Here is a 15,064-nt window from a genome sequence, read left to right on the forward strand (position 1 = left end):
GTTTTAAAATAAGTGGAACACTTATCTCTTTTATGTGAGAGTATTTTGAGAGAAGTGTTTCACTTATATCAAAACGATATATATTTTGGACACAACTAACATATTGGCTCGTTGGGCCTCCAAGGTCTGATTCCAGATCTAGTGTCTATGACATATCTAACTGAGTAATAATGGATCGACAAAAGAATGAAAATATGTCGAAAGCTTATTGGGCTCTTGGTGGACTAAAGTTTATGGTCCTTTCCCTAGTTTTTGGCTCAAGCCCTTTTAGTTATATTGGGATTTAGAGAGTAGGGACTAGGGACTCGGGAGTAGTATAATTTTTGATATAGTAGTTTATGGTCGTTTTCCCTGAGCGAAGGGTGTCCTAATGCGTGCGTGAAAAAAAAGTGAGTTTTTACGCTTATTAATGTATAATAGTTATTAGGCCCGGGCTATGCCCCGGGTAAGAAAATTTTCATTTATTAATATTGTACTTTGATATAATAGCACTAAGTACTACTTGGTCTAGTGGTTAAAACTTTAGTGCATGAACTTGAGGTCACGGGATCAAAACCTATACTATGCAATTTCTAATTTTTTTATTGTACATGGATTACATGATCTAAACTCCCTAGGGAGAGCGCCACGTGGCACCGTTCCTGGTTTACGCACGCCTTTTAATATATTAGTATAGATTTTAACTATTAATATTTTTAGTTTTTTTTGTTAAAATTATAACAAATTGGTATTGTCAAAGTATATATTGGTACGAATCTAACAAGACATCGCATGATTCTATTTTTCTCTACGTAAAGATCATAATGGATGATGAAAAGATTGTGTAAAAACTCAATTGTTGCAATAGAAAAATATTGAAAGAATTAGTTACTCTCTTTCACAAAAATTTACTCACTTGTATTTTCACACTTGTCGATATAAAAATTTGAGTATTAATATATCTAATTATATATTTGTATAATTATAAAATATTTGATATTTCGAAAACACAAATTAAGACGAATCAAACAATATCTCACGTAACTATATTTTTCGTTAAACACTGATGATGGTCAAATACAGTGAAAGATGAATAGTGGCAAATTACAAAGTTTAACTATTTTTCTGAAAATTAAGAATTCGATAGAACTTAAGTTGTCCCTTAGGAACAAATTAGCCTAACTCATCATTCCAAATGTTGAAAGATTGTGAAGTACTTCCACGCTCAAACCTACAAAAGAGAGAGTATGTGGTTTGCCATGCATATATTTCCCCGTTTCTATTTATTCTTTGTATTTAGATATCTTTTTGGTAAATAGAAAAGTCAAAGTTGGAAGAACAAATAGGAATATAGGGAGTACTAAATCCGCCACTTGATTATTCTCCCTTTTCTTAAGTGGGCTTATTTATTCTTTTCTAGAACAATAATAGTGAAATTGTCTAAATTTAGTAATTCCATCTTTTGCGTCACCATTAAATATTAATGGGTTAATATTTCATATAATATTGGATTATTAGTAAGTGCAAATTCTTACGTGCTCTTGAGAATACCTAGAATTGTATGCTCGCAAGTCACAAGCATATTCATTTACACATTTATCACATAGGCCTTGTTTTTTTTTTTGGATTGAGAGAATTTGAACTGAATGAAACTGAATTGAGAGAATTGAACTGAAATTAAATAAACTGAAATAAAATGAACTAAACAGAAAATAAGTCCACAAAAACATAACCATATATACTTTGCTCAAATGAGCAATATGTAAAATGTGCACATATAAAATGTGCAAAAACATGAAACAGAACACTGAAAGCATTACGGAGGCTTTGATTTTTTAGTAAACCATTATAAAGAGTCAGTTGAATCTTTGTATTATTACTTTTTAATTTGCGAAACCTATTTTTTAGAGATAAGATAAGATCCCTTGTAAATGGGGGAAATTAGAGAGGATCTTACTTTGTAAGGGGCGCGAGTTGAACCCCCTGTCATAGGGGTGGAAGAAGGCTCCAGATAACTAGGTTAACCTTGATTGTCTTTGGCGAAATTTGTATTACAAACATCAATATGAGAAACATATATTTTTTAATCTTTTCTTAAGAAGATTAAAACAATGTCTATATACACTTTTTTAGTCCAAGTAACTTTATATAAAATTTTCGTTTACAATCTCTTTCATAGTTATACATATAACTAAGTAAAAGAGAACTTTAAAGCTCTATAGGAGGTGGAATTAGTCCCTTTATATCCTAAAAAGTAGAAGAGAGATTTATGCACTTTGTGTACAATAAACATGATTATTTACCTCTTTCATAATTAGCATAAAAATTGTTTAATCATCAAAAACATGGTTTCTTTTAGCTCAGTTTCTTCATTTGCACTACTAGATGTAATTCCTTCTGTTTGAATTTGATTTTTTTCATTAGTTAGCTCTACAATTTTCCATGCATATCTTTAACGTACCAATAATAACAAACAATCATAAAGCCGATATTATATAAATCATTTCCCAACGATACCAAGGTCCGTCATTTTACCTACCTAAAAAAAAGTTCACTCATTCTATACTTGAATATATATACCTAAAGCTAAGTATAGTACACTCCTCACATTCTCCGAAATCATTTTTTATATAAAGTTGGTAAGATGAAAGACCCTACTAAACTGACACCTCTCGTACAGGTACAATCAGCCAGGTTTTCAAGTCAGACTTCTTGGAGGGAGGGGGATGGTAAAGAAAACTTCACCCCCAAAGAGCTCCTAATGAGATTGGATCTCATGACCTCGAAATTGTGAGGCCGAATCTTTACCACTAGGCCAAGCCTTGCTCGGTACTATCCAAAATCATACGCTCCAGCGTATAATATGCATATTGTACCTATATACAAAGGTCAAAGGGAGAAAAGAATAATGGAAGGCGACATACCAATGACAGAAACAAGCCTAACTAATTAATTAAAGGCAGTATTTGCTCTTTTCTTCTCCTCTCTTTTTTATTTTCAATGAGTAATTAATTCTTCATCATCTTTTCATGCATCCAATCCCTTTTTTTCACCTTTTCCTTCAAAAAAAGAAACAAGCAAAAACAAAAAAAAGAGAAAGAAAGAAAAGAAGAGAAAGATAAAGAGAAATATGAATGTGATTTACATGATGAAACATCAAAGAATTAAAGGGCATATGATGAGATGAAATATGATGATTCCCATCCATTTGCTTCTCAAAAAAGTATATGTTCAATCATTAAAACATACTGAAGTATACACATAATGAAATCTAGTGGAAGAATTTAATTAGACAACCATTATAATCTCTTTGAAGCTTTAGATATCCATGATTTTAGTACTTGAGTTGTTTCTTCATTGAAAAGGATGTACATCTTAAGTTCATCCTTGCACAATTGTTGCCATCATTTTTATAAAAATGTCAGCAAGATTATGATTTGGATCGTTTATGGGAAATTGGCTTATCAAAAACTCATGATTTGGAACAGTTTATTGCCAAACAATTGCATGTGAGTCCTACTAACTCCTAATAACCTCATTTGAAGATCTTACATGTGTATGAATCCGATGAGAAATCGAGTATTTAAGGTCAGGTTCGTTATTGTTTTTTGTTTTCAGTTTTTTGAGAGCAAAAGATAAAAAGAATGAAAACTAGAAAGTGTCAATTGTCGTCAAATGCACTTGCTACCGATGTTATCAGAATCGGGATCTTACTTTGGATCGTAGGGGTTGGTAGGATTGAATTAGTAGGATAGGATAGTAGAATCGTAAGATCTTCCAATTGGGCAAAATAGAAATGATTATAATACTAGAATATGGTGATGACCTCATGTTAAAAATTTACACATATTAATAATGACTTATTTCATTAGCAAATGGTGATAGTTTTTCAATAATATAAGATTGAAATAACATGCAAACAAAATCTAATATGAGAAATATAATATTTGAAATAAGTTTATAATTTTTTAACGATAGGATAGGATCGTTAGAGTCGTAGGATCTTAGAATCGTATTAAGATCCTACCATATGTTTTTTTTTGGTTGGGTAGGATCAAAAGATCCTTCAAAAATTAAGATCCTACGTAGGATCGGAATCGGTGAGGTTCTTTCGAATCGTAATTGGACCGTAAGATCCGAATCATTTTTAACTAGTGTGATCAAGCACGTGGTTAGATAATAACGAAATAAGAAATAAAAAAGGAAAATATTTCCAATCTCTACGTTTACGATGTTAAATAATCATGGCTTCAAGATTAATGGTCAATTGATTATGGTTATTGTGAGTTTATGACTAATTGGTTATGACTTGTATACTTGAGTTGATCTCACCTCACTCTAACTTGATTTATTAAAAAAATTAAAAGTTGGTTGTTCGTTTTCTGTTTCCAAATTAAAATTATATTTTCAGCTCAACAATTTCTTAATCACCGTATAAGAATTTAAGTCCTCAAAGGCTTGTTTGCATAAAAACGCTTAATAACAAATTAACAAATATTTTACCAAACATTTTTTATAAACAAACTAATTGTCAAACGACCAATACATATTACACTTCCTCCATTTTGAAATAAGTCAAACACTTCATTCTTTTACGTGAACTTTTTGAGATAAGTGTTTCACTTATTTCAGAACTAAAGAAGTATATGTATCATATAGAAGTATGTTGCTTGTCAAACTAATCAATAGACAACGACGTAACAATCAATTACCAAACACGTCAAAAAAAATATTTTTTTGCTGTTAAGCAAAAGTGTCCTACCATATTGGGATCTCGCAAAGCCGCACAAGTGACTTGGCTGATCTTGGCGGGTAAGACCCCGTTTAGGATTGGAAAAGAGGTAAGAAGAATCTCAGTGCAAAACATCTCTAGTAAAATTTAATCCCACAACCTCGAGATCATGATATAAACAACCTTACTAGTTACTACTAAATCGGTCAAAATACAAGTGATTAAAAGCTTACTAGTTATAAAGTGATGGTATTGTATATTGTAGAGAAGTCGTCGTAGAGGGATTAAAAGCTTGCATGGAGGTTCAGATAGAATTTACAAAAAGCAAATGATTCACAAGCAGATCTTGGGTACGTTTGCAACTCATAATGCACTTTTGATAGTCAGCCAACAAAGAAACTTCAAATCAAGAGCAAAAGAAATGAAAAGAAGAAAAAAGCCACCCCTTTTTTAAAGTATTTGGGCAAAGCAACTTTATTGCCATGATATATGGATTAAAATCAATGAGCTTTGTTTTGGATTATATATAAAAATAAAGAAGAGTAAAATCAACGAAAGTTTTCATAGGACATACATATTGACCCTAAATTTTTTTAAAAAATATACTTCCTCTCTTTCATATTACTCGCTACACTTCTCAATTTACGGGTTCCTAGGCAATTTTTGGAGAAGAAAGAGGTCGAGAATAAAAAGAAAACGGACTCATGTGAGAAGATAGAAATCGAGAGAGTTTATTGCCCAAAAAAAAAGTACGGCAAGTAATATGAAACTTCCTATAATAGAAAGTGTAGCGAGTATTACGATGAGAAAATATTATGCTTTTGGTTATTTCAGCTTTCACCCCTTGAAAACTTTTCCAGATTCTGGGTCATTAAAGATCTTTATAAGTGGCCCCTGCTTTTGAGGAGGGAATCATGGCATATACAGTATCAAAGGTATGAAACCTTATTATTGCCATGCATAAAATTTTTCAAATCCCTATTGAAGAAGAAGATGCAGTAGAATATTTTTGGACCAACAAGAAGATATACCTCACTAAGTCATTGATTAAAGTCATAGAACATTCAAAAAAGGAATTTCCTGTCATAGATTTTTATTCTCCAACCATATATATAATTAGTGAATTATTCTAAGTTTTTCCAGACACATGCATGCCACTAGCAGCATATATTATACATCAGATACACTTCAAGTTTCATGCAATTACAATTATTCATGATTATTCATGAAATTATGAGCTAAAGCACTTTCATGTAATTTAACCAAAACTTCACATCTGATCTGATTTGATCTGATTACAGTACAAATTTTATGAAAGCTCTACTAGTTAAAAGCTAGCCATCTATAGCTATTGATTAACAATGCTTAATTAACATAGCTAATGAACAAATTAATCTAAGACATAATAATCATAATAACATTAAAGGTTTCCTTCTGCTAAGTGCAATCTCTTCTTGCTATGAAGAGGAACTCCAAACAGCTTGATCATAGTGTCTCTCTTGCTCGTATCGCCTTGACGATTTTCCTGATTTTGATCATCCAATTCTATGAGCTTAGGAGGAGCTGCAGCCATTGCATTAAAGTTAACAGGGCGATTTTGATCATTATTATTACCATTAGGCACTGCTGGTTTAACATGGTTTTGGATGAAGTAAATAATGTCATTGTATAGGGTTTTCATATGGTTAAGTTCAGATAAGAGCATGAAGTTCCTCTTCCTTAGCCTTTGATTGTCTTCAGTTAACGCCGTTAGGATGTCGTTGGCCGGACCGTTGGTTGGTTTAGGAGAAGGTAAGGGAGATGACTGATCAATGTTTATCCAAGAGGAATTTTCATCAGTTGGTGAAGGGATATATTGTGATGGTAGTAATATTTGGTCTTGGTAGTGAATTTGGTGGTGATGTTGTGGTGTTTTCCTTCTATGAATTTCACATAGTAGGTGTTTTTCCCCTTTTCTGAAGTACTCATTTGCAAACTCCCATCTATCTGCAACTACCTTCTTGAAACCCTAAAAACACAAGAAGAATAAAACATGTTATAAAAGTTCATTGATCCAATGGAATAGTATCAATACATAAATTACATATGCAATCATTTCACTTATATATGTTGAGTTGATACAAATGCAAACTACTAACTCTCAAGTTTTACTTTTCTGATTTTCATCATAACTACGTAATTTGAACTAGAAACGTGACAACTAATCTAAACGAAAAGGATCGGGTCATCAACTACATGGGGTAGATCTAATGGTTAGACTTGGGGTTTTTTTTTTTTTGATGTACTTCATTTTTTTTTACTAAATGTTACTCCTATTAAGTATATAATATATCATAAGTAATGTTATAAAGCTGAACATGGATCAATAAGAGTCAAAGAGGAATATATGAGGGTCACAAACTCACAATTTAAAAAAATACTCCATAATTTTGCATATACAAATACTTCTTCCGTTTTTTTTACACTTTTATTTTGGGTAACAACTTCTCTTTATCTCTCTCTTATCACATGTTCACATGGGACTCTTTTGTTTTCTTTCTCTCTATCTCTCTCCTCTCCAAAAATCAACTACGAGTCTGTGATTTGAAAAGTGTAACATGTATAAAAAAAACGGACGAAGTAATAGAAAGTTATTGTACATAGAATATTAGTAGGAGGATAAGATACATATGCACAAGGGACAATGACCAAGACAAAGAAGCAAGAGAATCTTGAGATCTTACTAACAGTTCACATGGTGTTTCAAATTACAATGAATAATTAAAATCTTAAAACTCATTAGTAGCACAAATCTATATGTACAACAGACATTTCCTACCAAATGCCTAGAGAACCAAAAGTCTGAAAGGTCCCCTCTTCCCCCTTCCCTACATCGATCCAAACAAAATCATCAAACAATTATTCCCTTGGGAAACATATATGAAACCCAAGTACACCTTGAATTAAATGATTTATATCTAACCCCAAAAAAATTATTATTCATCATCTCCAATTTAAGTTTTAGAGTATAAACTATGCTTGAAAATGAAAATGAACCTTGATTAAGCCGCCATGTTGTTCATACTATTTTGTAGACTAAAATGCAAAAACTCATCTCACTTTGTAAAAAAAGTAGCTGTAAAAGAAGGTGGTTGAAACTATGTTAACTTTACAACTAGTTTTATTATTTGGTTATATTCATTTCACATCATCTTATTCCTATAACATATGATATACAAAAAGACAAATGGAAACTCCAAATTAGACACAAAGTATACAAAATCTATCTTCTTCAAATGTTATGAATATACTACTCCTGTATGGAACTAATTCTCGCGTTGATAGTGTAATTTGAACTAGTAATGTGACAACTGCGCGAACATGACATAGTTTTCCTCAAGTGCATACATGAATATATGCATCCATATTGCATGCGAATGTAAAGTATATACTACCTCCGTTTTTTATTATGTGCAACGATTTGACATAAAGTAGAGAGGGAAAATGTATCGTTGCAAATAATAGAATGTGTTTAAGTAGGATTAATAAGTTTAAGACATACATAGGTGTTGAGCTGTCTGACAAAACTGGAGAAGTTGTTGTGCTTGAAGTAGTTAGGAAGAAGATCTCTAGCAAACTCAGGTGGTCGCCAAACTACGAAACTAGTCTCATCTTCACCCCAAGACACAATGTGGTCAGTGCGAGGGTCATCAACAAGCTGATAAGTCTTAGTTAAGAAAGGAGCAGGAACTGACTTTTGTGATTCTGACACTGAAAACACCATTTCTTGGTGGTGTTGTTCTTGAATATGATGTTGATGATGATGAATGCTGTGATGATGAAGTTGAGGATCACTCCTTTCTACTAAAAATGCCATTTTTAGTCAGTAAAATTCTTTCTAAGTAATAGTGTAAGATAAGATCTTATCTTAGGGCATGTACTATAATATAAGATGATGATGATGATGATGATGATGATGATGATATAAGAGTCTGATGGAAATACTATATGGGAATGAAGTGATGATATGATATGGTATGATATGATATGCTCTCCAGCTGCTCTAGCTACTTGTGGCTTAGCTATTACACACACTACTCTTACTGCTAGCTAGTGCTATTTACATACCATTATTCTCTCTCACTCATCATAATTTTCTAACTTTAAGAAGCAGAAACATATGACAAAATCACTAAAATAAAAGCAGTGATTCTTTCTCTCTCTCTCTCTTACCTCCCTTGCCCTCTATCTCTCTCTCTTTCCTTCACTGGCTTTCTAACTTTAAGAAGCATATGACCATGTCAGAAAAGTCTAGGGTATTTTAAATTTGGCTATAATGAGATCCAATCAAAGTTATTAAGCTATTGATTGTCCCCTTGGAAGCTGTAATAATGGGTGAGATTTGTTTTTACTTTCAGTAAAAACTAAAAAGTGTGGAAATTACTCTACAACTGTGAGCCTAAAGGAGCTCAAGTTATTAGAGCTTTACTAGCCTAAATGAAGATTGGAGTTCGATTCTTATGGGCCACAATGTTACATTGTTGGAATTTCGTCAGATATTTTGTTTTAGACCTCATAAAAACTCAAAAAAACTAGATTACAAACGTCATATGCCCACATATATCCGAGGAATAATGTCCAATTCCTAATTATTATAAATAGCTAGGAACAACAATCTGTAATACTATCTTCATTTCTTAAGAAATTTACACACTTTCTTTTGAAAGCTACTTTTGATAAGCACGAAAGTAAAATATCTTGTTTTAGACCTCATAATAACTCAAAAAAAACTAGATTACAAATTAAACGTTATATGCCCACATATATCCAAGGAATACTGTCCAATTCCTAATTATTATAAATGGCTAGGAACAACACTCTGTAATACTATCTTCATTTCTTAAGAAATCTACACACTTTCTTTTAGAGAATAACTAAGATAGTTCTCTACAAGTAAAAGAGAGAAAGGCAATAGTCAAAGCTACTTTTGATAAGCACAAAAGTAAAATAAAATATTTAAAGAGAAAGAGTATATGAGTGTCAAGATGGGTTGAAAAGGTGGAGAAAGATGATGTAAAACGTTACCATTTTTAAATAAAGTGAAAGTGTGTAGATTAAAAAGAAACGGGCTAAAGAAAGTGTGTAAATTAAAAAGAAACGGATGAAGTTTAAACAAACTATCCAAAGTACCCCGATTTGTGAAATAATGCTCGAAAAACCTCTTCCTTGTTTTCCCATTTGGTTCTCATATGTTCCTTCTTATGAGCATAATTTATTCATGACAATTATAACCGATAGCCCTTTACAAATATTTTGCATAGATACTCCTTCTGTTTCACAAAGGTTACTTACTACATCCCACAACAATTATCAATTCACTTCATTTTTTCCATTATGTGGATATGAGGCTCACCACTTTAATACTAACTTCTCCAAAATTTATGCTTCCTCCATCTGTTCTTTCTGTTTTCCTACTTTTCAGGTCGTTTCAAAAAGTTCTTCCTACTTTGAATGATGTTACTATTTACTAAACTTTCTCATTCTCTCTTACTTTATCCAAAAGCAAAATATATACCTAAAATATTATACATTTATCAATATTCATTTCCACAAAGTGTGCTCCTAGGTTTTCCCTCTACTCCAAATAGAATTAACAAAAAGAAATATAGAGAGTATTTTATTTCATTATCCTTAGTCCTTACCCTCTCAACAACTTTCCCTCATTTCTCTGGATTAATTATAGTAAAACGGATGGAATATTTAGTAGTTACTTATATACACTATAAAGAAGATAAATTTCACCACGGTAAAAATTAGAGAAAGCATGATTCATGTATGGAGTTTTTCGTATTACCACTTTACCAGTGTATCATAATTCATATCTTTAAGACCCCTTCATATTTACCCCTTTGAACTTTTACAGTCACCCCTTTCTAATCTTTTCATCTTTCTATTCTTCTTTCTTTTTCCAATAAAAATTTCTTCTTATATGCTTTTTGCACATCTTGTTAACACAAGATCATTTGCACGCAGTTCATGTAACATTGGAGGTGAAAACTGAAATGAATAATTGGAATGTGCATAATAGGTACGATAACTATAAGTAGCATTATAATAAATAATAAAAGGGACACATTCTTATGAAGTATTCAAAATGGAAGCAAAAGAACAAAGGACAATTGCATGAGAGAGACAACGTTATTCCAAGTTATAATTTTTTTATATACAAGTGAGTAAGTGACTCAAATTTTATATGAAAAGTTCTAAGGAACATTCCTATCTCCTACCATATGAGTTTACAGTAGAAATCCAATCTTTTATTCATTTGTTTTTACGTTGTTCAAGGTACACCCGTGACTCTACAAAGAGAAAGAGAGAGAGTTGGAACGTGTTCCTTCTCTCATCTCTTTGCCTTGAAAAATTTACTTTTCAACTTCTCTCTTTCGGCCACAAGTCTAGTGGGGCGTGGGACTCTTAACCTAACAGGCTAACAGCCTAACAGCTGCCTGCTTCCCTATGTGGGGAGTAAAACAGTTCCTCCGTATCACATTAACTCTATCTAGATTCTCCTAAATGGGACCTACATAACTATTTTTGCATTAACAAAGTTTTATAATCACACCATATCATAGGTCTTCAGTCTTCTTTGTGTTTTAGTAGAGGTATAACGGTGGAATATTATGTTGGTAGAAGTGTGGAATAACAAAAAGTAATGAAATATACTCCTATTTGAGTGAGTAGTTTCTAATTGGAGATAGGGGGTGTTTTACCATGGGTAAAGAGGGGGGGGGGGGGAAGTTGATATGATTAGAGATAGTGGAGTTGTATAAAAGAATGTATATGCAATGTGTTTTTTGAGAGAGATGAAGCGAAGTTTATTACTTTCTCCGTTTCGTTTTAAATATAACAACGGAATATTTTATATCTCACAAATAATATTTCTTTGTTGCATTTAAAACGAAACAGAGGAAGTATCTATTTTATTATTGCAAGACGTTGTAGAGGAAGTATAGTGATACACAAAAGGTTATTCGTGACAAGAATTTAAATATTTTGAGTGTCTCATATTGGTATTGATTGAGATTATCGGCGATAATTTAGAGGTTTGGTATTAACTAAAGACTGTTTTTTTTTTAATTTTGCTTACAAAAAACAGTTATGGAAGTCTTTTCTTCAGTATAACTAGAGAAGAAAATTGGTTTGCCTATTTGATTCCATCATCATACAATGGAAGCTATAAGTTCCAAAAGAAAAAAAAGGCTATTATGTACCAATTTTCTTGTCCCCCCCTCTTTCCTCAAAAAAGAAGCTAGCAAAAGAACAAAAGAAAGAAGATATTTAAAAAAAAAAAAATTGTTCAACATCTAACTGGTTCTTTTTTTACCCTTTTGAAAATGTGAAGACAAATCTCTTTTCAAGTTGAATTTGTAACTTACCAACCATAATGACTCTATAGCACATACTAAAGCAAGCAAAAGAAGCAAGTGCACACTTACAATGTAATACTCCTTGGATCATTGGCAGATGGGATTTAGTCGTTATAAACTTAGAACCCCATTTTAGAGATAGACAAATTCATCGTATCATAGAAGTTCTTCTTCCAAAATATCTCCAAATGTCTTCATCTACGTCTATAATATTAAAAAAAACTAATATTAGATTTCTTTTTGCCAAATCTTAAGAAGGATTTGTTATCCCTTAATGATATTTGTGGTTGGAGGAAGGAATTAACAAGTGAGATCACGAAAATATTTACTATAAGATATAAATAAGGATTTTCTAGATGAGATAATTTCCATTGAAATTTTAATGCATGCATGTCAAACACAATAACCTGTCTGAATCAAAACCACATCATTAAGTGTCTTTGTTTCTTGGTCACCTTATCCTAGAGTCAATCTCACAAGGCCATAACTAGCACTACTAATGTCTATGTCGTCACCTGGTCACTCCATCCTTCTTCCATGATCTTATTACTAGGTTCTAACGTGTAATATGTGTAAAATGCTTTTGTCACTTTCTCCTATGATAGATCTTATCACTAGACTATTAACTCAAAATCAACACAAGTTACACAACTAAAGAAGATCTAGATGTGTAGTGTAGTAGCATATCCCATATCATATGGTTGGTACAAATTCCATTCAACATCTAATTACCCGTTGAAATATTTTGTTTTCTTATAACTTGTCAAATTTCACACACAACTTGAGCTAGCTAGTTAGAAAAATAAGGAAGATTCTATTCTAGATTTGACTGATTCTTTTGTTGGCTCAGGGAATGCACTGTTTAATTATGCATTACATCACATGACCAATCTCTCTCCATGTGATCAACTGCAATACTTCCATATACCACAGACAAAGACACACACACACACTTATTTACCAGAGTGTGGGGCAGAGAAAGAGTTACCTCAATATGTGCATGGATTTGGACACGGACGTGGACCTGAGTCCAAAGAGTTTTTTTCCTTTTCCGTTTGTTGCTTTACGTTCATAGCATTTTCTCCACAATTATTGCAACCCACTGTCACTACTTGTTTCAAAACCTGTATGCATTACATGAACTAGAAGTTAATAAATCTCAAGTTATTTAAGTCAATGGAACCAAAGAAGCAATACTATAACTAGAAATCTCCTCATTCCTGTGGTTACATAGTACCTTTATTAGGATTAGTTGTTGCATTATTAGTTCAAATCACAATATAACAATGAATATTATTTCATGAGGAAGAGGGTATATGAGTAGGTTAGATACTCACATTGCCAGCAATCATAAATTTTGTCTATGTAATTACTCGAGCTCTTTGATTCATCTTGTTATATTCATGTCGAACAATAATTATCATATAATAACTAAAAAAGGTTTCCGAATAGTGGTTTTTCATGTTTGAAAAAACGAAGCTTAAATGAAATATAATATTCTTGCATTACCATCAACCACTAACTTTATAAATACATACTCTATGACTAGAACATTTCGATTCACCAAGTATTTGTGTCGGACATATATGCATGATCTTTAAAGTATAATAGGAAAACACGAAAGGTGAAAAACCTAACATTAAAAATCGTTGATATTTTTGAACACTTCTAATCATTCTTCTCGAGAACATAGTTGAGTTATATATAATATGCTTAAAGCCAATTAATTGGATGAATATCTTGTTCATGATGCACATTAACAATTATGTTGTAGTTTGCATATGCTGGTTTGATTCACCTGTTCAATTACTGAGAATGAGAATGCAAGCTACTATACAAGAGTGTTTAAATTAGGGGTATTAAGTAGGGTCACAAGAGACACATATCACCAAGCATCTAGTGGTGAGAGGCTAATCAAACAACAAAATGCAGAACAGTAAGTCTTAAATTAGATACTAAATTAAGTGTGCATATTATATATCAGTAATCTGGTGCACAATCAATTTCCCTTAGTCTTTACTAGGAAAATCAGTTAGAACTTAAAAGTGCATCATCAATAAGAGTGCAAATTATATATCAGTAATAACATAAGAAGAGTTGATATATATGCATAACAGAGAGCCCCAAATTAAAGAGATAGTCATAGTAAGGTTATTGAAGTGTGAAGGCTCCATGTAGCACTCAGTATACACATTAACAAACGTTGATGGCAGAGAAATCATGAAAACTCACATGGTAAGGATCTGATTAAGCCTAACTTTTAAAAATAGTACATAACATAATCAATGTCCATATCATACTCTTCAAATCTAGAATAATGGGACGAAAGACTAAAATTATAATAGCAAAAACAGTCTTTCTAACAAGTGTGGATTTGTGAGGCCCACTAAATTTAGCTGTTAGTATATTCAAAGATATCTTTAGTCTTTTCCTTGCTTCTGAAAGTGAGCATAGAGATGCTTGAGTTGAGAATATCAAAGAGAAGGTCAGAAGAAAGAAACAGACTATATGATATATTTTAATATATTTCAAGCAGTATATAATTTTCAAAGGAAGAAGATAAAAGGGGTTATAAAAAAGATACTCTGGTGATGCGAGTTTCAAAGACAAAAACAAAATATGCTTTAGAGAAGAACATTTCTTCTTTTTCACTCGTAGGAAAGACAAAGCATATGGGTCAGTCAGTACTCCAAAACAAGGCATTAGAAAAATACATGGATTGTTGTGTACTCGGGAAAAAGATGGAAAGAGTAATTTTCATATGATTCTAATCTCTTCTTCTTCTTCTTCCCTCACTCCATCCTCCTCTCCACCCCTTTTTTTTCCCCACTTCTAGAGATCTGTGGATAAGCAGTGGCAGCCTTCAGTTTTTGTTTTTGTATGCATGTATATTATAAACAGGCTAGCACGTGCAAGCAATATCATTCACTTTGGAAAGCATCTAGGG

The 15,064-nt window shown here is 32.2% G+C and overlaps 1 protein-coding gene across 2 annotated transcripts; it reads right to left on the reverse strand.

Moving 5' to 3' along the window:
• Window positions 1–5,942: 5,942 nt before the first annotated feature.
• Window positions 5,943–13,241, reverse strand: LOC104890107 (heat stress transcription factor B-4). 2 transcript variants are annotated; one of them, XM_019248853.2, is made up of 4 exons: window positions 13,106–13,241; window positions 12,187–12,321; window positions 8,253–8,554; window positions 5,943–6,719 (listed from the first exon to the last, which is right to left on the reverse strand). In XM_019248853.2, exons 2-4 carry the CDS (start codon window positions 12,206–12,208, stop codon window positions 6,132–6,134), a joined length of 912 nt encoding a protein of 303 aa, XP_019104398.2. In that variant the 5' UTR covers window positions 12,209–12,321; window positions 13,106–13,241; the 3' UTR covers window positions 5,943–6,131. The 2 variants fall into 2 exon arrangements, with proteins under 2 accessions (XP_019104398.2, XP_010673780.2); XM_010675478.4 differs by lacking the exons at window positions 12,187–12,321; window positions 13,106–13,241 and having other exon boundaries at window positions 8,253–9,113.
• Between the last annotated feature and the right edge of the window lie 1,823 nt (window positions 13,242–15,064).

Source organism: Beta vulgaris, chromosome 4, assembly GCF_026745355.1.
Source record: "Beta vulgaris subsp. vulgaris cultivar EL10 chromosome 4, EL10.2, whole genome shotgun sequence".
In the NCBI taxonomy this organism is placed as follows: domain Eukaryota; kingdom Viridiplantae; phylum Streptophyta; class Magnoliopsida; order Caryophyllales; family Amaranthaceae; genus Beta; species Beta vulgaris.

Excerpts from the sequence above, each read along its gene's own strand:
- LOC104890107 (XM_019248853.2), bottom strand. The coding sequence starts at position 12,208 with ATGATCCAAGGAGTATTACATT. Across the intron at positions 8,555-12,186 it reads GATCCAAGGAGTATTACATT|TAGAAAGGAGTGATCCTCAA; the intron begins GTAAGTGTGCAC and ends TGGCATTTTTAG. Across the intron at positions 6,720-8,252 it reads TCAGACAGCTCAACACCTAT|GGTTTCAAGAAGGTAGTTGC; the intron begins GTATGTCTTAAA and ends TTGTGTTTTTAG.